General features: G+C 40.4%; 1 protein-coding gene across 2 annotated transcripts in view; it reads left to right on the plus strand.

Annotated features, from left to right (window-relative positions):
• UBE2G1 (ubiquitin conjugating enzyme E2 G1) overlaps nucleotides 1-24,065 on the plus strand; it is a 218,928-nt gene that overhangs the window by 31,903 nt on the left and 162,960 nt on the right. For both annotated transcript variants that reach the window (XM_053707499.1, XM_053707498.1), the window contains exon 2: nucleotides 14,284-14,386. In XM_053707499.1, coding sequence (XP_053563474.1) covers nucleotides 14,284-14,386 — 103 coding nt within the window. The remainder of the gene's footprint in view (nucleotides 1-14,283; nucleotides 14,387-24,065) is intronic.

Raw genomic sequence — 24,065 nt, forward strand, 5'->3', positions numbered from 1 at the left:
TTGCCATGAGTCAGGTTTATGTATATTTCCTTTTGCAGACTATCCGTTTCAAAATTGGGAAAAACATAATTTGGAAGTCATTTCTTCTTACCTGGGGGTTTAGTCTTTTCTTCAAAATTGACTGTTTTCATTCATTTTCGCGGGCAAAATTAAGCTTGCGAGGCTGCAACGTGCTGATATCTATTGCGTCATTCTTGACGCGAGAATTGTTTTGTCGCAAAGGTACAGTCGGTAAAGCAAATTCGTCATTTCCAGCGTCTTAGTTGACGCCAGGTTTCCTTGCACAAGGTTGCGTCTGCCATGACGCGAGTTGTGTCATTTCCGGATGTTGTTGGCACCAAAAGTTTTTATTTTGCATTGTGCGTGTTACTTGGATCCATATATTTTAATTATTAAACCCCACTTTCAATATGTCTCTTGCCTTTTTCTATGCTCAGAGGGCTATGCTGTTTGCATTTTTTTCCCATCCCTGAAACTGCCATATAAGGAAATTGATCATTTTGCTTTATATGGTTTTTTTCTCTTACATTTGCAAGATGTCTCAATCTGATCCTGTCTCAGAAACCACTGTTGGATCCCTGCTGCCTGATAACAGTTCTACCAAAGATAAGTGTATCTGTTGTAAGTTAGCGGAGATTATATCTCCAGCTGTAGTATGTAATAGTTGTCATGATAAGCTTTTACGTGCAGAGAATGTATCCATCAGTACTAGTACAATGCCTGTTGTTCCTTCAACATCTAATGTACATGATATCCCTGTGAATATAAAAGATTTTATGGCTGATACGATTCTGAAGGCTTTGTCTGCTATTCTGCCTTCTAATAAAAGTAATAGGTCTTTTAAAACTTCTCATAAAGTTGATGAAATTTCAGATGACCGACAATATACTGATTTATCCTCCTCTGATGAGGATCTATCTGATTCAGAAGATCCTACCTCCAGATGTTGACACTGACAAATCTACTTATCTCTTTAAGATGGAGTATATTCGTTCCTTGTTAAAAGAGGTGTTGATTACTCGGAAACTAGTCCTCTTGATACTAAAACTAGTAAACGTTTAAATTCTGTTTATAAACCTCCTGTGGTTACTCCAGAGGTTTTTCCAGTTCCTGATGCTATTTCTGATATGATTTCAAAGGAATGGAATAGGCCTGGTACTTCTTTTATTCCTTCCTCTAGGTTTAAAAAGTTGTATCCTTTGCCAGCAGTTAGATTGGAGTTTTGGGAAAAAATCCCCAAAGTTGATGGGGCTATTTCTACTCTTGCTAAACGTACTACTATTCCTATGGAAGATAGTACTTCTTTTAAGGACCCTTTAGATAGGAAACTTGAATCTTATCTTAGGAAAGCTTATTTATATTCTGGCTATCTTCTCAGGGCTGCCATTTCTATGGCTGATGTTGCAGCTGCATCAACTCTTTGGTTGGAAAGCTTGGGGCAACAGGAAACAGATCCTGTTTTGTCTAGCATTGTTAGTTTGCTTCAACATGCTAAACATTTTATCTGTGATGCTATTTTTGATATCCTGAATATTGATGTTAAATCTATGTCTTTAGCTATTTTAGCTAGAAGAGCTTTGTGGCTCAAATATTGGAATTCTGACATGGTATTTAATTCTAGATTACTATCCCTTTCTTTCCAAGGTAACAATTTATTTGGTTCTCAGTTGGATTCAATTATTTCAACTGTCACTGGGGGGAAGGGAGTTTTTTTTTACCTCAGGATAAAAGATCTAAGGGTAAATTTCAAGCTTCTAATCTTTTTCGTTCTTTTCAACATAATAAGGAACAGAAAGCCAATCCTTCCCCCAACGAATCTGGTTCCAATTCAAAACCTTCAAGTTGGAATAAATCCAAGCCTTTTAAGAAGCCAAAGCCAACCCCCAAGTCTGCATGATGGTGCGGCCCTCATTCCGGCTCAGCTGGTGGGGGCAGATTACATTTTTTCAAAAACATTTGGGCAGATTCTGTCCAAAATCATTGGATTCAGAGTATTGTCTCTCAAGGGTATCGAATAGGATTCAGAGTAAGACCACCTGTGAGAAGATTTTTTTTTTTCTCACGCGTTCCAGCAAATCCAGTGAAGGCTCTGGCTTTTCTGAAGTGTGTTTCAGATCTAGAGCTTTCAGGGGTAATCGTATCAGTTCCGTTTCAGGAACAGGGTCTGGGGTTTTATTCAAATCTATTCATTGTCCCAAAGAAAGAGAAAATTCATTCAGGCCAGTCCTGCATCTGAAAATTTTGAATAGTTTTGTAAGCGTGCCAACTTTCAAAATGGTGACTATAAGGATTATTCTGCCTTTTGTTCAGCAAGGTCATATGTCCACAATAGACTTACAGGATGCATATACTCATATTAAGATTCATCCAGATCACTATCAGTTTCTGAGATTCTCTTTTCTAGACGAGCATTACCAATTTGTCGCTCTTCCATTTGGCCTAGCGACCGCTCCAAGAATTTTTTCAAAGGTCCTCGGTGCCCTACTCTCTGTAATCGGAGAACAGGGTATTGCGGTGTTTCCTTATTTTGACAATATCTTGGTACTAGCTCAGTCTTTACATTCTGTCAAATCTTACACAAATGAACTAGTGTTGTTTCTTCAAAGACATGGTTGGAGGATCAATTTACCAAAAGTTCCTTTATTCCTCAGACAAGGGTCACCTTTTTAGGTTTCAAGATAGATTCAGTGTCCATGACTGTCTCTAACAGACAAGAGACGAATAAAAATTGGTTTCAGCTTGTCGGAACCTTCAGTCTCAATCATTCCCTTCAGTAGCTATGTGCATGGAAGTTTTAGGTCTCATGACTGCAGCATCGGACGAGATCCCCTTTGCTCGTTTTTATGAGACCTCTCCAGCTTTGGATGCCAAATCAATGGTGCAGGGATTATACAAAGTCTCTGACTTGGTGTTTAGACCACCATCGTATAGTTCAAGGGGCCTCTTTTGTTCGTCCAACCTGGACTGTAATCACAACAGATGCAAGTCTTTCAGGTTGGGGAGCTGTCTGGGGATCTCTGACCGCACAAGGGTTTGGAAACCTCAAGAGGCAAGGTTACCAATCAATATTTTAGAACTCTGTGCTATTTTCAAGGCTTTTCAGGTTTGGCCTCTGTTGAAGAGAGAACCATTCATTTGTTTTCAGACAGACAATATCACAACTGTGGCATATGTCAATCATCATGGTGGGACTCAGTCCCCTAGCTATGAAAAAAGTATCTTGGATACTTTCTTGGGCGGAATCCAGCTCTTGTCTAATTTCTGTGGTATATATCCCAGGTGTAGACAATTGGGAAGCGGATTATCTCAGCCGTCAGACTTTACATCCAGGGAGTGGTCTCTCCATCCAGATGTGTTTTTTCAGATGTAGGGTCTTCTAGAAATAGATCTGATGGCTTCCCATCTAAACAAGAAACTTCCCAGGTACTTGTCCAGGTCCAGGGATCCTCAGGCAGAGTCGGTGGTTGCATTAGCAGTTCCTTGGTTTTACCAACCTGCTTATATCTTTCCACCTCTAGTTCTTCTTCCAAGAGTGATCTCCAAAATCATCATGGAACAATCGTTTGTGTTTCTGGTATCACCAGCATGGCCTCACAGGTTCTGGTATGCGGATGTTGTCTGGATGTCCAGTTTCCAACCTTGGCCGCTTCTTTTAAGACCAGACCTTCTGTCTCAAGGACCATTTTTCCGTCAGAATCTCAAATCGTTAAATTTTTAAGGGATGGAAATTGAATCCCTAGTGCTTAGTCATAGAGGTTAATACTAGAGATTAATACTATGTTACAGGCTCGTAAATCTGTTTCTAGGAAGATTTATTATCGAGTTTGGAAGACTTATATTTCATGGTGTTGTTCTCATAAATTTTCCTGGCATTTTTTTAGAATTCCTAGAATTTTACAGTTCCTTCAGGATGGTTTGGATAAAGGTTTGTCTGCAAGTTTCTTGAAGGGACAAATCTCTGCTCTTTTTCTGTTTTATTTCACAGAAAGATTGCTAAGCTTCCTGATATTTACTGTTTTGTACAGGCTTTGGTCCGTATCAAGCCTGTCATTAAATGAATCTCTCCTCCTTGGAGTCTTAATTTGGTTTTGAAGGCTTTACAGACTCCTCTTTATGAGCCTATGCATTCTTTGGATATTAAACTACTTTCTTGGAAAGTGTTGTTCCTTTTGGCTATCTCTTCTGCTAGAAGAGTTTCTGAATTATCTGCTCTTTCTTGTGAATCTCCTTTTCTGATTTTCCATCAGGATAAGGCAGTTTTGCAGACTTTATTTACATTTTTCCCTAAAGTTGTAAATTCTAACAACATTAATAGGGAAATTGTTGTTCCCTCTTTGTAATCCTAAGAATTCTTTGGAGAGATCCTTACATTCTCTGGATGTTGTAAGCGCTTTGAAATATTATGTTGAAGCTACTAAAGCTTTCAGGAAGACTTCTAGTCTATTTGTTGTCTTTTCGGGTTCTAGGAAAGGTCAGAAAGCTTCTGCTGTTTCCTTGGCATCCTGGTTAAAGCTTTTGATTCATCGGGCTTATTTTGAGCTGGGCCAGGCCCGGCCTCAGAGAATCACAGCTCATTCTACTAGATCAGTTTCCACTTCGTGGGCTTTTAAGGTTAGATTTTAGCATTTGCCATATTATTCCACTAAAAGATTTCTAAACTTCCTGACATTCTTAGTTTTAATCAGACTCTGGTTAGGATCAAACAAGTGATTAATCCTAATGTATTCCCTTTGCTTATATGTAATGTGGACATTCAGCTCCTGTCTTGCATGGTTGTATTGTTTCTTCTTAACAATATCTTCTGCCAGAAGAGTTTCTGAATTGTTTACACATTCTTCCTAACCTCCTTGACTGGTTTTACACTATAAGGCAGTTTTGAGGACATTTAAGTCTCCAATATTTATTTTTTTCTTGTAAGATGTATCGAGTCCACAGATTCATCCTTACTTGTGGGATATTCTCCTTCCCTACAGGAAGTGGCAGAGAGAGCACCCACAGCAGAGCTGTCTATATAGCTCCCCCCTTAGCTCCACCCCCCAGTCATTCTCTCTGCCTGCTTAGCTGCTAGGAAGGGCAAAGAGCTATGTGGTGACTAAAATGTAGTTTTTTTACTTCTCGAGCAAGAGTTTATTTTAAAATGGTATCGGTGTGTACTATTTACTCTCTGGCAGAAAAGAGATGAAGATTTCTGCAAGAGGGATGATGATCTTAGCACTTTGTAACTAAGATCCACTGCTGTTCTCACAAGGCCTGAAGAGTATAGGAAAACTTCAGTTGGGAGAACGGTTTGCAGACTAAGCTGCATATGAGGTATGTTCAGTCTATATTTTTCTAGACAGACTGTGTGAAATCTAAAAAAGGCTGACAATATCCCCATGAGGGAAGGGTACGCTGTATTCAGATACTTTAACAGGAATTTCAGCTTGCTTGCAAGGGCTCATTAGTTACTGGTGACACTGTTAGGAAAAAAGTTTTATTTTTTTGATGCATTTATAACGTTTTTTGAAGGGACTAGAGGGGTCATTGTGGCTTGGTTTTGAGTTTTGTAACTCACATGTTTAATTAAGAGACACTCTGGTGTTTCTCTGGTAGGCCTCAAAACATCGAGTGAGGTGGTAGGGGCCTATTTTCGCGCCTCAGTTGCGCAGTTTCCTTTCCCCTGAGACATATCACTGCTTCTCCTGTCGTTTCTGCTGTGTTTGAGGGTTGTTAAAGAAGTTTTTTTCCCCCACAAATCGTTCTGAAGGGCAGGTAGGAGCCACAGCAGAGCTGTGGCATGGTGCTGAAAGTCTTTTTTTACTGGGGTTAACGTTTTTTCAATCCGTTTTTGCCATTTAAGGGTTAATTGTTTATTTGCATAGCTGTGCAAAGTTACTAAGCCTTTATAATGCTACTGTAAAAATTTCGTTAAGTTTACTGCTTTTTTACACTATTTGCAGAACTGGTGCAGCTTTTTTTCTCTTAAAGACACAGTACCGTTTTATTTCTAAGTGTTTTTTACTTTGATTACAGTGTTTTCCAAGCTTGCTTGTTACATTACTAGCCTGTTTAACATGTCTGACACCAAGGAAAATCCTTGTTTAATATGTTTGGAAGCCATTATGGAACCCCCTCTTAGAATGTGTCCCAATTGTACTGATATGACTATAAAGAACATATATTAGCACTTAAAAATAGAGCAATAGATGATTCTCAGTCAGAAGTAAATGAGGGTTCGCCATCTAGCTCTCCCCAAGTGTCACAACCAGTAACGCCCGCACAAGTGATGCCAAGTACCTCTTGTGCGTCAAATTCTTTTACTTTACAAGACATGGCCACAGTTATGAATACAACCCTCACAGAGGTTTTATATAAACTGCCTGGTTTACAAGGAAAGCGGGACAGCTCTGGGTTTAGGAAAAATGCTGAGCCGCCTGGCGCTTTAGTAGCTGTATCTGATATGCCCTCACAATGCTCTGAAGTAGGGGTGAGGGATTTGTTATCTGAGGGAGAAATTTCTGATTCAGGAAAGACTCTTACTCAGACAGATTCTGATATGACGGCCTTTAAATTTAAGCTTGAACACCTCCGCTTATTGCTCAGGGAGGTATTACCGACTCTAGATGATTGTGACCCTATAGTGGTTCCAGAGAAATTGTGTAAAATAGATAAATACTTTGAGGTTCCTGTTTACACTGATGTTTTTCCAGTTCCTAAGAGGATTGTGAATATTATTACTAAGGAGTGGGATAGACCAGGTATTCCGTCCTCTCCCCCTCCTGTTTTTAAGAAAATGTTTCCCATATCTGACACCATGCGGGACTCGTGGCAGACAGTCCCTAAGGTGGAGGGAGCTATTTCTACTCTGTCTAAGCGTACAACTATACCTATCGAAGACAGTTGTGCTTTCAAAGATCCTATGGATAAAAAATTAGACGGTCTCCTGAAGAAAATTTTTGTTCATCAGGGTTTTTCTCTTCAACCTATTGCGTGCATTGTTCCTGTAACTACTGCAGCTGCTTTCTGGTTTGAGGCTCTAGAAGAGGCTCTTCAGATGGAGACTCCATTAGAGGAGATTATGGACAGAATCAAGGCCTTTAAATTGGCTAATTCTTTTATTACAGATGCCGCTTTTCAACTGGCTAAATTAGCGGCAAAGAATTCAGGTTTTGCCATTTTAGCACGCAGGGCGTTATGGCTTAAGTCCTGGTCTGCTGATGTGTCATCCAAATCTAAACTTTTGAACATCCCTTTCAAAGGAAAGACCCTATTCGGGCCTGAACTGAAAGAGATTATTTCAGACATCACTGGAGGGAAAGGTCATGCCCTTCCTCAGGATAGATCAAATAAGATGAAGATCAAACAAAGTAATTTTTGTTCCTTTCGGAACTTCAAGAGTGGTTCCGTTTCGGCTTCCTCTGCTGCAAAGCAGGAGGGGAATCTTGCCCAATCCAAGTCAGTCTGGAGACCTAACCAGGCTTGGAACAAGGGTAAACAGGTCAAGAAGCCTGCAGCTACCTCTAAGACAGCATGAAGGGGTATCCCCCGATCCGGGACCGGATCTAGTAGGGGCAGACTCTCTCTCTTCGCTCAGGCTTGGGCAAGAGATGTTCACGATCCCTGGGCTTTAGAAATTGTGTCCCAGGGATATCTTCTGGAATTCAAAGACTCCCTTCCACGGGGGAGATTTCATATTTCTTGATTGTCTGTAAACCAGACAAAGAGAGAGGCGTTCTTACGCTGTGTAGAAGATTTGCTTACCATGGGGGTGATCCGCCCAGTGCCAAAGGAGGAACAGGGACTAGGGTTCTACTCAAACCTGTTTGTGGTTCCCAAAAAAGAGGGAACTTTCAGGCCAATCTTGGATCTCAAAATTCTAAACAAGTTCCTCAAGGTTCCATCATTCAAGATGGCGACCATTCGGACTATTCTGCCTCTGATCCAGGAAGGTCAATATATGACTACCGTGGACTTAAAGGATGCGTATCTACACATCCCTATTCAGAGATCATCATCAATTTCTCAGATTTGCCTTTCTAAACAGGCATTACCAGTTTGTGACTCTTCCCTTCGGGTTAGCCACGGCTCCAAGAATTTTCACAAAGGTGCTAGGGTCCCTTATGGCGGTTCTACGACCTCGGGGCATAGCAGTGGCGCCTTATCTAGACAACATCTTTATTCAGGTGTCGACTTTTCAGCTAGCCAAGTCTTACGGACATTGTGTTGGCTTTTCTGAGATCTCACGGGTGGAAGGTGAACATAAAAAAAAAAGAGTTCTCTTCCCTCTCACAAGAGTTTCCTTTCTGGGGACTCTGATAGATTCGGTAGAAATGAAAATATTTCTGACGGAAGTCAGAAAATCAAAACTCTTAACCACTTGCCGAACTTTTCATTCCATTCCTCGGCCATCTGTGGCTCAGTGTATGGAGGTAATCGGACTCATGGTAGCGGCAATGGACATAGTTCCTTTTGCCCGCCTACACCTCAGACCACTGCAACTATGCATGCTCAAACAGTGGAATGGGGATTATACAGATTTATCTCCTCAACTGCATCTGGACCAGAAGACCAGAGATTCCCTTCTCTGGTGGTTGTCTCAGGACCACCTGTCTCAGGGAATGTACTTCCACAAGCCAGAGTGGCTCATTGTAACGACAGATACCAGCCTGCTAGGCTGGGGTGCAGTCTGGAAATCCTTGAAAGCACAGCGCTTATGGTCTCGGGAGGAATCTCTCTTCTTCCGATAAACATCCTAGAACTGAGAGCGATATTCAAGGCACTTCAGGCATGGCCTCAGCTTACTGCAGCCAAATTCATCAGGTTTCAGTCGGACAACATCACGACTGTAGCTTATATCAATCATCAGGGAGGAACAAGGAGTTCTCTAGCGATGATGGAAGTAACCAAAATAATCCGATGGGCAGAGGATCACCAGAATTAGATCTGATGGCGTCACGTCAGAATGCCAAACTTCCTTGTTACGGGTCCAGGTCCCAGGATCCTAAGGCGGTACTGATAGATGCTCTAGCAGTACCTTGGTCCTTCAATCTGGCCTACGTATTTCCACCGCTTCCTCTCCTTCCACGTCTGGTTGCCAGAATCAAGCAGGAGAGAGCTTCTGTGATTCTGATAGCACCTGCGTGGCCACACAGGACTTGGTATGCAGACCTAGTGGGCATGTCCTCGGTTCCACCGTGGACCCTGCCAATGAGGCGGGACCTTCTTATCCAAGGTATGTTCTCACATCCAAATCTAGTTTCTCTGCGTCTGACTACTTGGAGATTGAACGCCTAGTCTATCAAAGCGTGTGTTCTCTGAGTCGGTCATTGATACCCTGATTCAGGCTAGAAAGCCTGTCACCAGGAAGATCTATCATAAGATTTGGCGCAAATATCTTTATATGTGTGAATCCAAAGGTTACTCGTGGAGTAAGATTAGTATTCCTAGAATATTGTCTTTTCTCCAAGAGGGTTTGGAGAAGGGATTATCAGCTAGTTCTCTAAAAGGACAAATATCTGCTTTGTCTATTCTACTACACAAACGTCTGGCAGATGTCAGACGTTCAAACTTTTAGTCAGGCTTTGATCAGAATTAAGCCTGTATTTAAGCCTGCTGCTCCGCCTTGGAGCCTGGACTTAGTCCTGAAAGTTCTTCAAGGGGTTCCGTTTGAACCTATGCATTCCATAGATATTAAGTTTCTATCTTGGAAAGTTTTGTTCTTAGTTGCTATCTCTTCGACTCGAAGAGTTTCTGAGCTATCTGCTTTACAGTGTGATTCCCCTTATCTTATTTTCCATGCAGATAAGGTGGTTTTGCGTACCAAACCTGGGTTTCTTCCTAAAATTGTTTCTAATAAGAATATCAATCAAGTGATTGTTGTTCCTTCTCTGTGTCCTAATCCTTCATCAAAGAAGGAACGTCTGTTGCACAATCTTGATGTGGTTCGTGCTTTAAAGTTCTACTTACAAGCAACCAAAGATTTCCGTCAAACATCTTCATTGTTTATTTATTCTGGTAAGCAGAGAGGCCAAAAGGCTACGGCTACCGCTCTTTCCTTTTGGCTGAAAAGCATCATCCGTTTGACCTATGAGACTACTGGACAGCACCCTATGGTTTCTTTTTTTTCTTCCTAGCCTTCGGTCGAATGGCTGGGGGGTGGAGCTAAGGGGGGAGCTATAGAGACATCTCTGCTGTGGGTGCTCTCTCTGCCACTTCCTGTAGGGAAGGAGAATATCCCACAAGTAAGGATGAATCCGTGGACTCGATACATCACAAGAGAAATAAATTTATCAGGTAAGCATAAATTATGTTTTTTTCTGATAACTAACTTCACTTGTGTGATTTAACAGACAGGCTCCTACATATTTTTAGTTTAGTGAGAGCATTGATATTCTACTTATAACATTTCAAGGATTTTAGACCGGTCCATGCAAATGCCCACTAGGTTACAGCCGTGCCCGTTACTTTAGCTTCTTGGGTAACACTCTTATTTCACAAGTCTTTAAGGCAGGAAAGTCTCTCCTAAAATGCATTCCAGCCCTTTCTGGTAGATCAGTTTTTACACTTAAAGGGCTTTCAAAAATATTTTTTTATTTACAACTTTGCAAGGGTGCAGCAGGGTCATCCTTATATATCTCTTACTAATGTTTACCACTTTTTGCTTCTTCTGAAGCAGCTTTTGATATGAAAGTCATCCAGGCAGTAGTATCTGCCCCCCCCTTTTACTCCGTAGACTAAACAGCTTGGGTAATAGATAGAGGGAGTAATGGCTTGTGGAATCTCACCACCTTATGAACGAAAACAAAATGTATGCTTACCTGATCAATTAATTTTTCTTTGGTGGTCCATGAGACCCGTCCTAATATATATTTTCAGTTGGTGGCAGTTTTAGTATAGAGAAGTTTGGAGTAAGATATTAGCGCAGAGTAAAATGTCACAAAGTTAATGGTGAGAAACAGAGGATCCCTAAAACCTCTATAAATGCAATTGAGTACAAAAATAACCTTTTGTAAAACAGAGTACACCATAGCATTATAAAAAAAATACAGCTTAAAGGACATTTATATGACAGAAAATATGAGAGATTTTGTATAGGAATATAAATGGCAACAATTTAATCTGAAACTAATATATCACATAAAAACAAAAACGGGTAAAGTGCAGTATCCAGTAAAACGCAGTTGAAAAATAAAACATAAAAACATACAAGTTAAAAGTCCATGTCAGAAAAGAGAATTGGAATCCAGCAGGTGTTACCTAAACAGGTATTTCAACAAGATGCTGGAATAAAAGGAAAAAAGAATCCCAATTCACAAGATACGCAAGAACCAAATTTAAGGTGTGTATTTCTTACTTACACCAGGAATGGGTTCTTGTTTTTATTTATAATGATAGTTCCGTGAGCAAAAGGTTTTCCCAAAGCTTCTGTTGTGCTGTCTCATTCAGAGTCACTCCTTGGCGGTTTTTCTGATGATTTGAACGGTTAGTGATTCCGATCTCCACTACACTTCTAGGACTACGGATGCTCGGATGGGACAATAACAGTAGGAATAGAGCAACGAGTTTCAGCCGTAACTGGCCTTTTTCAAGCTCTAAAAAGTAATGCACCCCTATTGCTTAATATACTGATGCTTATGCAAATGAAGGGGGCGTAAGGACAATATAAACTAGTCATTGAAAAAATATATAACGATATATAATATATAAAGAAAAATGTTAAAAGAGAAGTCCGTGGATTATAAATATTATAGTATATTAGCAAGAACATTGCATTATTACAAATCATAATCCCTAAAAACATGCAATATGAACAACATCAACATATTCGGGACAAATTTAAAAATTCGGGACAAATTAAAAATTAAGGGGTTATAAGTTATACCTTCAAAATACAACATTTATATGTGTCAATGAAACAAATCTTATTGTATAATAAATTATGAAAATAAAACATATTTTAAATGAAAAAAAATTGAAGAAACGCGTTTCTCTATTCCTACTGTTAATGTCCCATCAGAGCATCCGTAGTCCTAGAGGTGCAGTGGAGATTGGAATGACTAACCGTTCAAATCATCAGAAAAAACGCCAAGGAGCGACTCTGAATGAGATAGCACAATGGACGCTTTGGGAAAACCTTTTGCTCACCGGACTATCGTTCTAAATTAAAACAAGAATTCATTCCCGGTGTAAGTAAGAAATACACACCTTAAATTTGGTTCTTGCGTATATTGTGATTTGGGATTTTTTCCTTTTCTTCCAGCATCTTGAAGTACCTGTTTAGGTAACACCTGCTGGATTCCAATCCCCTTTTTGGACATGGACTTGTAACTTGTATGATTTTTAACTTGTGTATGTTTTTATGTTTTATTTTTTAACTGTGTTTTACTGGATACTGCACTTTTACCAGTTTTTGTTTTTATGTGATATATTTCTTTCAGATTAAATTGTTGCTATTTATATTCCTATACAAAATATCTCATATTTTCTGTCATATAATGTCCTTTTAAGCTGTATTTTTTTTTATAGGTCTATGGTGTACTCTCTTTTCTCTCTCTTTCTCTCTCTTTCTCTCTCTTTCTCTCTCTTTCTCTCTCTTTCTCTCTCTTTCTCTCTCTTTCTCTCTCTTTCTCTCTCTTTCTCTCTCTTTCTCTCTCTTTCTCTCTCTTTCTCTCTCTTTCTCTCTCTTTCTCTCTCTTTCTCTCTCTTTCTCTCTCTTTCTCTCTCTTTCTCTCTCTTTCTCTCTCTTTCTCTCTCTTTCTCTCTCTTTCTCTCTCTTTCTCTCTCTTTCTCTCTCTTTCTCTCTCTTTCTCTCTCTTTCTCTCTCTTTCTCTCTCTTTCTCTCTCTTTCTCTCTCTTTCTCTCTCTTTCTCTCTCTTTCTCTCTCTTTCTCTCTCTCTCTCTTTCTCTCTCTTTCTCTCTCTTTCTCTCTCTTTCTTTCTCTCTTTCTTTCTCTCTCTCTCTTTCTCTCTCTTTCTCTCTCTTTCTTTCTCTCTCTTTCTTTCTCTCTCTTTCTTTCTCTTTCTTTCTTTCTCTCTTTCTTTCTTTCTCTCTTTCTTTCTCTCTCTTTCTTTCTCTCTTTCTTTCTCTCTCTTTCTTTCTCTCTCTTTCTTTCTCTCTCTCTCTTTCTCTCTCTCTCTTTCTTTCTCTCTCTCTCTTTCTCTCTCTCTCTTTCTTTCTCTCTCTCTCTCTCTCTTTCTTTCTCTCTCTCTCTTTCTTTCTCTCTCTCTCTTTCTTTCTCTCTCTCTCTTTCTTTCTTTCTCTCTCTTTCTTTCTTTCTCTCTCTCTCTTTCTTTCTCTCTCTCTCTTTCTTTCTCTCTCTCTCTCTCTCTTTCTTTCTCTCTCTTTTTTTCTCTCTTTCTTTCTCTCTCTTTCTTTCTCTCTCTTTCTTTCTCTCTCTCTCTTTCTCTCTCTCTCTTTCTTTCTCTCTCTCTCTTTCTCTCTCTCTCTTTCTTTCTCTCTCTCTCTCTTTCTTTCTCTCTCTCTTTCTTTCTCTCTCTCTCTCTTTCTTTCTCTCTCTCTTTCTTTCTCTCTCTCTCTCTTTCTTTCTCTCTCTCTCTTTCTTTCTCTCTCTCTCTTTCTTTCTTTCTCTCTCTCTCTTTCTTTCTCTCTCTCTCTTTCTTTCTCTCTCTCTCTTTCTCTCTCTCTCTTTCTTTCTCTCTCTCTCTCTTTCTTTCTCTCTCTCTCTCTTTCTTTCTCTCTCTCTTTCTTTCTCTCTCTCTCTCTTTCTTTCTCTCTCTCTCTCTTTCTTTCTCTCTCTCTCTTTCTTTCTCTCTCTCTCTTTCTTTCTCTCTCTCTCTTTCTTTCTCTCTCTCTCTTTCTTTCTTTCTCTCTCTCTCTTTCTTTCTCTCTCTCTCTCTCTCTCTCTCTCTTTCTTTCTCTCTCTTTTTTTCTCTCTTTTTTTGTATTCAATGGCAATTTTAGTATGCACCTCATCTATCCTTTCTTACTTCTCCATTTCTCCTTTTCTCGGCTATACCAGATAGTTATACCAGATAGTTTAATGGGATTGTGGAATGTTGGGTATCTTTGCCGCCTCCTCCCTTGTCGATGCTCAACACTATTAAAGAAATTAATTTAATTTATCAGGTAAGCATACATTTTGTGTTTTTAATTTTTGTTTTAGCTGCATTTGTATGCAATATATTTGTGTAAATGTTAAAGCCTTCTTTTAATGCCATCAAGACACACATTTTAAATTGTTGGCATAAAATGGGAGCTATTTAAAGGGAATCAGAAATGTGTTACTGTGACACCATACCCATTTTTAGGTTTAATATTTAATTTTTTTTTTAATTTTTTTTTCAGAGCTTAATAAGAATCCTGTGGAAGGCTTTTCAGCAGGACTTATAGACGATAATGACCTTTACAGATGGGAAGTACTTATAATAGGTCCGCCAGACACATTATAGTAAGTATAAATATGTCCTCTAGAATGTGAGTAGTTTAATATACAAATATGTATGTGGCATATAAATTTGACAGTGATGCACATAAATTTGTCATGCATTTTTTTAAATTTTCTTTTCTTTCATGTAATTGGCAAGAGTCCATGAGCTAATGACGTATGGGAAATACATTGCTACAAGGAGCGGGCAAAGTTTCCCAAACCTCAAAATGCCTATAAATACACCTCCCACCACACCCACAACTCAGTTCCAGACACATTAATGTATTGCATTAAAGCCTTAAATACCAATATGTTCTAATAAAAAACAAACTTCACATTCAGTATTAATATTCATATCTTAGTATCCCTTAACATTATTAACAATACTTCTTGATCTATTAAGTTATGTACTCAAAATAATAACATGCATAAAATCAACTGTCTTTTCTTTACTTAAGTGCCTTGTTATTCTAAGGAGAGCTAAGTAATATTTGTAGTTTCCCCTCTTTTCCCTCTTTCCCCTTCTTTTTCCCCTTCTCTTCCTTTCTCCCTCTTTGATACTGTATCAATATATACATAATTTTACCGAACAGGTTATATTTTAGTTTGCACTTGAAAGAAAAAGAGGAAAATATTACGTTTCAATTAAACATAACAAAAAAATAAATACAAATAAAGAAATGTAATAGACACCTTACTCATACCTCTAGCACTGGCCGCGCCTCCTACTATTTTAGAACTCCCCCTCAAGCCTTATTAGCCGCAGTATTTAGCCATTGTTGTGGAAGAAACTCTTCTACTATTAATGTTATAAAGGGTAATTAGTTTTCTTCTGTTAAGTGTGATCAGTCCACGGGTCATCATTACTTCTGGGATATTAACTCCTCCCCAACAGGAAGTGCAAGAGGATTCACCCAGCAGAGCTGCATATAGCTCCTCCCCTCTACGTCACTCCCAGTCATTCTCTTGCACCCAACGACTAGATAGGAGGTGTGAGAGGGCTATGGTGATTATACTTAGTTTTATATCTTCATTCAAAAGTTTGTTATTTTAAAATAGCACCGGAGTGTGTTATTACCTCTCTGGCAGAGTTTGAAGAAGAATCTACCAGAGTTTTTGCTATGATTTTAGCCGGAGTAGTTAAGATCATATTGCTGTTTCTCGGCCATCTGAGGAGAGGTAAACTTCAGATCAGGGGACAGCGGGCAGATGAATCTGCATAGAGGTATGTAGCAGCTTTTATTTTCTGACAATGGAATTGCTGAGAAAATCCTGCCATACCGATATAATGTCATGTATGTATACTTTACACTTCAGTATTCTGGGGAATGGTACTTCACTAGAATTACACTGTAAGAAGTACATTAAGCTGTTTAATAACTAGAAATTATGTTTAACATTTTTGCTGGAATGTAAAATCGTTTTCATTTGCTGAGGTACTGAGTGAATAAATGTTTGGGCACCATTTTTCCACTTGGCAGTTGCTTAATCTTTTTCTGACAGTTTCTGTTCTCTCTCACTGCTGTGTGTGAGGGGGAAGGGCCGTTTTTTTGGCGCCTTTTCTATGCATCAGTTATTTCAGTCAGCAGCTCATTGTATTTCCTGCATGATCCAGTTCATCTCTACAGAACTCAGGGGTCTTCAAACTTATTTTGAGGGAGGCAATTTCTCTCAGCAGAGCTGTGAGAATTATAGTTGACTGTGATAAAAAACGTTTATTCTGTAATTGTTTCCTGCTTTCAGAATTTGTTATCTTTGCTATTGGGATTAAACCTTTGCTAAAGTTGTGTTGTTTACAAGGATTGAGGCTATAACTGTTTCAATTTATTAATTTTCAACTGTCATAGATTTTCTGTGCTTCTTAAAGGCACAGTACGTTTTTAATATTATTCTAATTGAATTGTATTCTAAGTTGCAAGTTTATTTGCTAGTGTGTTAAACATGTCTGATTCAGAGGAAGATACCTGTGTCATTTGTTGCAATGCCAAAGTGGAGCCCAATAGAAATTTATGTACTAACTGTATTGATGCTACTTTAAATAAAAGTCAATCTGTACAAATTGAACAAATTTCACCAAACAACGAGGGGAGAGTTATGCCGACTAACTCGCCTCACGTGCCAGTACCTGCATCTCCCGCTCGGGAGGTGCGTGATATTGTAGCGCCGAGTACATCTGGCCGGCCATTACAAATCACATTACAGGATATGGCTTCTGTTATGACTGAAGTTTTGGCTAAATTACCAGAACTAAGAGGTAAGCGTGATCACTCTGGGGTGAGAACAGAGTGCGCTGATAATATTAGGGCCATGTCAGATACTGCGTCACAGGTTGCAGAACATGAGGACGGAGAACTTCATTCTGTGGGTGACGGTTCTGATCCAAACAGACTGGATTCAGATATTTCAAATTTTAAATTTAAACTGGAAAACCTCCGTGTATTACTAGGGGAGGTGTTAGCGGCTCTGAATGATTGTAACACAGTTGCAATACCAGAGAAAATGTGTAGGTTGGATAAATATTTTGCGGTACCGACGAGTACTGAGGTTTTTCCTATACCTAAGAGAATTACTGAAATTGTTTCTAAGGAGTGGGATAGACCCGGTGTGCCGTTCTCACCCCCTCCGATATTTAGAAAAATGTTTCCAATAGACGCCACCACACGGGACTTATGGCAAGCGGTCCCTAAGGTAGAGGGAGCAGTTTCTACTTTAGCTAAGCGTACCACTATCCCGGTGGAGGATAGCTGTGCTTTTTCAGATCCAATGGATAAAAAATTAGAGGGTTACCTTAAGAAAATGTTTGTTCAACAAGGTTTTATATTGCAACCCCTTGCATGCATTGCGCCGATCACGGCTGCAGCGGCGTTCTGGATTGAGTCTCTGGAAGAGAACATTAGTTCAGCTACTCTGGGCGACATTACGGACAGGCTTAGAGTCCTTAAACTAGCTAATTCATTCATTTCGGAGGCCGTAGTACATCTAACTAAACTTACGGCGAAGAATTCAGGATTCGCCATTCAGGCACGCAGGGCGCTGTGGCTAAAATCCTGGTCAGCTGATGTTACTTCTAAGTCTAAATTGCTTAATATACCTTTCAAAGGGCAGACCTTATTCGGGCCCGGGTTGAAAGAGATTATCGCTGACATTACAGGAGGTAAAGGCCATGCCCTGCCTCAGGACAAAGCCGAAACTAAGACTAGACAGTCTAATTTTCGTTCCTTTCGTAATTTCAAAGCAGGAGCAGCATCAACTTCCTCTGCACCAAAACAGGAAGGAGCTGTTGCTCGCTACAGACAAGGCTGGAAACCTAACCAGTCCTGGAACAAGGGCAAGCAGACCAGGAAACCTACTGCTGCCCCTAAAACGGCATGAATTGAGGGCCCCCGATCCGGGATCGGATCTAGTGGGGGGCAGGCTTTCTCTCTTCGCCCAGGCTTGGGCAAGAGATGTCCAGGATCCCTGGGCGCTAGAAATAATATCTCAGGGATACCTTCTGGACTTCAAATACTCTCCTCCAAGAGAGAGATTTCATCTGTCAAGGTTGTCAACAATCCAGACAAAGAAAGAGGCGTTTCTACGCTGCGTACAAGAGCTCTTGTTAATGGGAGTAATCCACCGAGTTCCACGATCGGAACAGGGACAGGGGTTTTACTCAAATCTGTTTGTGGTTCCCAAAAAAGAGGGAACTTTCAGACCAATCCTGGACTTAAAGATCCTAAACAAGTTCCTAAGAGTTCCATCGTTCAAGATGGAGACTATTCGGACAATTTTACCTATGATCCAAGAGGGTCAGTACATGACCACTGTAGATTTAAAAGATGCTTACCTTCACAAACCGATTCACAAAGATCATTACCGGTACCTAAGGTTTGCCTTCCTAGACAGGCATTACCAGTTTGTAGCTCTTCCATTCGGATTGGCTACAGCTCCAAGAATCTTCACAAAGGTTCTGGGTGCTCTTCTGGCGGTACTAAGACCGCGGGGAATCTCGGTAGCTCCATACCTAGACGACATTCTGATTCAAGCTTCAAGCTTTCAAACTGCCAAGTCTCATACAGAGTTAGTACTGGCATTTCTAAGGTCACATGGATGGAAGGTGAACGAAAAGAAAAGTTCACTCGTTCCACTCACAAGAGTTCCCTTCCTGGGGACTCTTATAGATTCTGTAAAAATGAAGATTTACCTGACAGAGGACAGGTTAACAAGACTTCAAAGTGCTTGCCGCACCCTTCATTCCATTCAACACCCGTCAGTGGCTCAATGCATGGAGGTAATCGGCTTAATGGTAGCGGCAATGGACATAGTAGAGTCTCCTGCCAATAAACATTCCTTCTCTGAATCTGGATCAAGAGACCAGAAATTCTCTTCTTTGGTGGCTTTCTCGGCCACATCTGTCCAGGGGGATGCCATTCAGCAGACCAGACTGGACAATTGTAACAACAGACGCCAGCCTTCTAGGTTGGGGTGCCGTCTGGAATTCTCTGAAGGCTCAGGGACAATGGAGTCAGGAGGAGAGTCTCCTGCCAATAAACATTCTGGAATTGAGAGCAGTTCTCAATGCCCTCCTGGCTTGGCCCCAGTTGACAACGCGGAGTTTCATCAGGTTTCAGTCGGACAACATCACGACTGTAGCTTACATCAACCATCAGGGAGGGACACGAAGCTCCCTAGCTATGATGGAAGTATCAAAGATAATTCGCTGGGCAGAGTCTCACTCTTGCCACCTGTCAGCAATCCACATCCCGGGAGTGGAGAACTGGGAGGCGGAATTCTTAAGTCGTCAGACTTTTCATCCGGGGGAGTGGGAACTTCATCCGGAGGTCTTTGCCCAAATACTTCGACGTTGGGGCAAACCAGAGATAGATCTCATGGCGTCTCGACAGAACGCCAAGCTTCCTCGTTATGGGTCCAGATCCAGGGATCCAGAAGCAGTCCTGATAGATGCCCTGACAGCACCTTGGGACTTCAGGATGGCTTACGTGTTTCCACCCTTCCCGATGCTTCCTCGATTGATTGCCAGAATCAAACAAGAGGGAGCATCAGTGATTCTAATAGCACCTGCGTGGCCACGCAGGACTTGGTATGCAGATCTGGTGGACATGTCATCCTGTCCACCTTGGTCTCTACCTCTGAAACAGGACCTTCTGATACAGGGTCCCTTCAAACATCAAAGTCTAACTTCTCTGAAGCTGACTGCTTGGAAATTGAACGCTTGATTTTATCAAGACATGGGTTTTCTGAGTCAGTTATTGATACCTTAATACAGGCTAGGAAACCTGTTACCAGAAAGATTTACCATAAGATATGGCGTAAATACCTATATTGGTGTGAATCCAAAGGTTACTCTTGGAGTAAGGTTAGGATTCCTAGGATATTGTCTTTTCTACAAGAAGGTTTAGAAAAGGGTTTATCTGCTAGTTCATTAAAGGGACAGATCTCAGCTCTGTCCATTCTGTTACACAAACGTCTGTCAGAAGTTCCTGACGTCCAGGCTTTTTGTCAGGCTTTGGCCAGGATTAAGCCTGTGTTTAAAACTGTTGCTCCGCCATGGAGTTTAAACCTTGTTCTTAATGTTTTACAGAGCGTTCCGTTTGAACCCCTTCATTCCATTGATATAAAGTTGTTATCTTGGAAAGTTCTATTTTTAATGGCTATTTCCTCGGCTCGAAGAGTCTCAGAGTTATCAGCCTTACATTGTGATTCTCCTTATTTGATTTTTCATTCGGATAAGGTAGTTCTGCGTACTAAACCTGGGTTCTTACCTAAGGTAGTTACTAACAGGAATATCAATCAAGAGATTGTTGTTCCTTCTTTATGCCCAAATCCTTCTTCGAAGAAGGAACGTCTACTGCACAACCTGGATGTAGTCCGTGCTCTAAAATTTTACTTACAGGCAACTAAGGAATTTCGACAAACGTCTTCTCTGTTTGTCGTTTACTCTGGGCAGAGGAGAGGTCAAAAAGCTTCTGCTACCTCTCTTTCTTTTTGGCTTCGTAGCATAATTCGTTTAGCTTATGAGACTGCTGGACAGCAGCCTCCTGAAAGGATTACAGCTCATTCCACTAGAGCTGTGGCTTCTACTTGGGCCTTTAAGAATGAGGCCTCTGTTGAACAGATTTGCAAGGCTGCAACTTGGTCTTCGCTTCATACTTTTTCCAAATTTTACAAATTTTACACTTTTGCTTCATCGGAGGCTATTTTTGGGAGAAAGGTTCTTCAGGCAGTGGTTCCTTCTGTATAAAGAGCCTGCCTATCCCTCCCGTCATCCGTGTACTTTTGCTTTGGTATTGGTATCCCAGAAGTAATGATGACCCGTGGACTGATCACACTTAACAGAAGAAAACATAATTTATGCTTACCTGATAAATTCCTTTCTTCTGTAGTGTGATCAGTCCACGGCCCGCCCTGTTTTAAGGCAGGTAAATATTTTTTAATTTATACTCCAGTCACCACTTCACCCTTGGCTTTTCCTTTCTCGTTGGTCCTTGGTCGAATGACTGGGAGTGACGTAGAGGGGAGGAGCTATATGCAGCTCTGCTGGGTGAATCCTCTTGCACTTCCTGTTGGGGAGGAGTTAATATCCCAGAAGTAATGATGACCCGTGGACTGATCACACTACAGAAGAAAGGAATTTATCAGGTAAGCATAAATTATGTTTTTTTTAAAGGAGAAATTAATTTTAGCTGTATTGGCAAAGGCCAGGACAGTATAAATGTCTTCCATTTGGAAAAAAAATAATTCAGAAGTTGACTTCAGATCTTGTAATTCAATGGTCATTTAAAGTTTTTTCATATTAGAAAATTCAGCCAGACCAGAGGCATCAGGGGATCTCCATCTCTTAAATATTAGGCTGCGTGCCGCCAAATTGGCCATGTTTATCAGCCGTTGCTCTCCTAATTCTGCGCTGTCACTAAATAAGAAAAAACTATGTTGTGATGTGATCCGGGATTTAAAGTGTAAAAATGTATTTAACCAGAAGTTTCTTTTCCCAGTATTGATTCATTTTTGGGCATGACCACAAATAATGTAGCAAGTCTGATCTCTCCTTATTACATTTAACACAATCTCACGGGAATTTTTTTCAAGGGTTCTCTGTTATAGGTTATAGGGGTTCATCTCCTACCTCCCTTTTCAGATCGACGATATACTCTTCTATACCATTACCTCTGCTGATAGTTTTTCAGTACTGGTTTGGATATCTGCTATATGTGGATGGGTGTCTTTCGGAAAGTATGTATAATTTTTTAAGACACTCTTAGCTATGACGCTAGTTGTTTTGGCGCGAAGTCGCGTTTGTTATGATGCGTTTTGCGCCAAAACATTTTTTAACTTCCTTTTGCGTAATGTGTCATTCTTGGCGCCAAAATTTACTTATTTTACCTCTCTCCCTCTATTGCTCGCTGTTTTCATGATTTTTGAAAGCTATTATGCCTGCATTTTGATTTTATTTTTTTGTTTTAAAAAAAATACTATCTTTGTTTTTTTCTATTTGCTGAAACTGTTACATTGTGGAAATGTATTGAATGTTTCTCCAACATAGGTGTGTCCGGTCCACGGCGTCATCCTTACTTGTGGGATATTCTCCTCCCCAACAGGAAATGGCAAAGAGCCCAGCAAAGCTGGTCACATGATCCCTCCTAGGCTCCGCCTACCCCAGTCATTCTCTTTGCCGTTGTACAGGCAACATCTCCACGGAGATGGCTTAGAGTTTTTTAGTGTTTAACTGTAGTTTTTCATTATTCAATCAAGAGTTTGTTATTTTCAAATAGTGCTGGTACGTACTATTTACTCAGAAACAGAAAAGAGATGAAGAATTCTGTTTGTATGAGGAAAATGATTTTAGCAACCGTAACTAAAATCCATGGCTGTTCCACACAGGACTGTTGAGAGCATTAACTTCAGTTGGGGGAACAGTTTGCAGTCCTTTGCTGCTTGAGGTATGACACATTCTAACAAGACGATGTAATGCTGGAAGCTGTCATTTTCCCTATGGGATCCGGTAAGCCATGTTTATTACGATTGTAAATAAGGGCTTCACAAGGGCTTATTTAGACTGTAGACATTTTTTGGGCTAAATCGATTGATATTAACACTTATTTAGCCTTGAGGAATCATTTATTCTGGGTATTTTGATATAATTATATCGGCAGGCACTGTTTTAGACACCTTATTCTTTAGGGGCTTTCCCAAAGCATAGGCAGAGTCTCATTTTCGCGCCGGTGTTGCGCACTTGTTTTTGAGAGGCATGGCATGCAGTCGCATGTGAGAGGAGCTCTGATACTGATAAAAGACTTCTGAAGGCATCATTTGGTATCGTATTCCCCTTGGGTTTGGTTGGGTCTCAGCAAAGCAGATACCAGGGACTGTAAAGGGGTTAAAGCTTAAAACGGCTCCGGTTCCGTTATTTTAAGGGTTAAAGCTTCCAAAATTGGTGTGCAATATTTTCAAGGCTTTAAGACACTGTGGTGAAAGTTTGGTGAATTTTGAACAATTCCTTCATGTTTTTTCGCAATTGCAGTAATAAAGTGTGTTCAGTTTAAAATTTAAAGTGACAGTAACGGTTTTATTTCAAAACGTTTTTTGTACTTTCTTATCAAGTTTATGCCTGTTTAACATGTCTGAACTACCAGATAGACTGTGTTCTGAATGTGGGGAAGCCAGAATTCCTATTCATTTAAATAAATGTGATTTATGTGATAATGACAATGATGCCCAAGATGATTCCTCAAGTGAGGGGAGTAAGCATGGTACTGCATCATTCCCTCCTTCGTCTACACGAGTCTTGCCCACTCAGGAGGCCCCTAGTACATCTAGCGCGCCAATACTCCTTACTATGCAACAATTAACGGCTGTAATGGATAATTCTGTCAAAAACATTTTAGCCAAAATGAACCCTTGTCAGCGTAAGCGTGGATGCTCTGTTTTAGTTACTGAAGAGCATGACGACGCTGATATTAATATCTCTGAAGGGCCCCTAACCCAATCTGAGGGAGCCAGGGAGGTTTTGTCTGAGGGAGAAATTACTGATTTAGGGAACATTTCTCAGCAGGCTGAATCTGATGTGATTACTTTTAAATTTAAATTGGAACATCTCCGCATTTTGCTTAAGGAGGTATTATCCACTCTGGATGATTGTGAAAATTTGGTCATCCCAGAGAAACTATGTAAAATGGACAAGTTCCTAGAGGTGCCGGGGCTCCCAGAAGCTTTTCCTATACCCAAGCGGGTGGCGGACATTGTTAATAAAGAATGGGAAAGGCCCGGTATTCCTTTCGTCCCTCCCCCCATATTTAAAAAATTGTTTCCTATGGTCGACCCCAGAAAGGACTTATGGCAGTCAGTCCCCAAGGTCGAGGGAGCGGTTTCTACTTTAAACAAACGCACCACTATTCCCATAGAGGATAGTTGTGCTTTCAAAGATCCTATGGATAAAAAATTAGAAGGTTTGCTTAAAAAGATGTTTGTTCAGCAGGGTTACCTTCTACAACCCATTTCATGCATTGTCCCTGTCACTACAGCCGCATATTTCTGGTTTGATGAACTGATTAAGGTGCTCGATAGTGACTCTCCTCCTTATGAGGAGATTATGGACAGAGTCAATGCTCTCAAATTGGCTAATTCTTTCACTCTAGACGCCTCTTTGCAATTGGCTAAGTTAGCGGCTAAGAATTCTGGGTTTGCTATTGTGGCGCGCAGAGCG

The sequence above is a fragment of the Bombina bombina genome, chromosome 3 (assembly GCF_027579735.1).
Source record: "Bombina bombina isolate aBomBom1 chromosome 3, aBomBom1.pri, whole genome shotgun sequence".
In the NCBI taxonomy this organism is placed as follows: domain Eukaryota; kingdom Metazoa; phylum Chordata; class Amphibia; order Anura; family Bombinatoridae; genus Bombina; species Bombina bombina.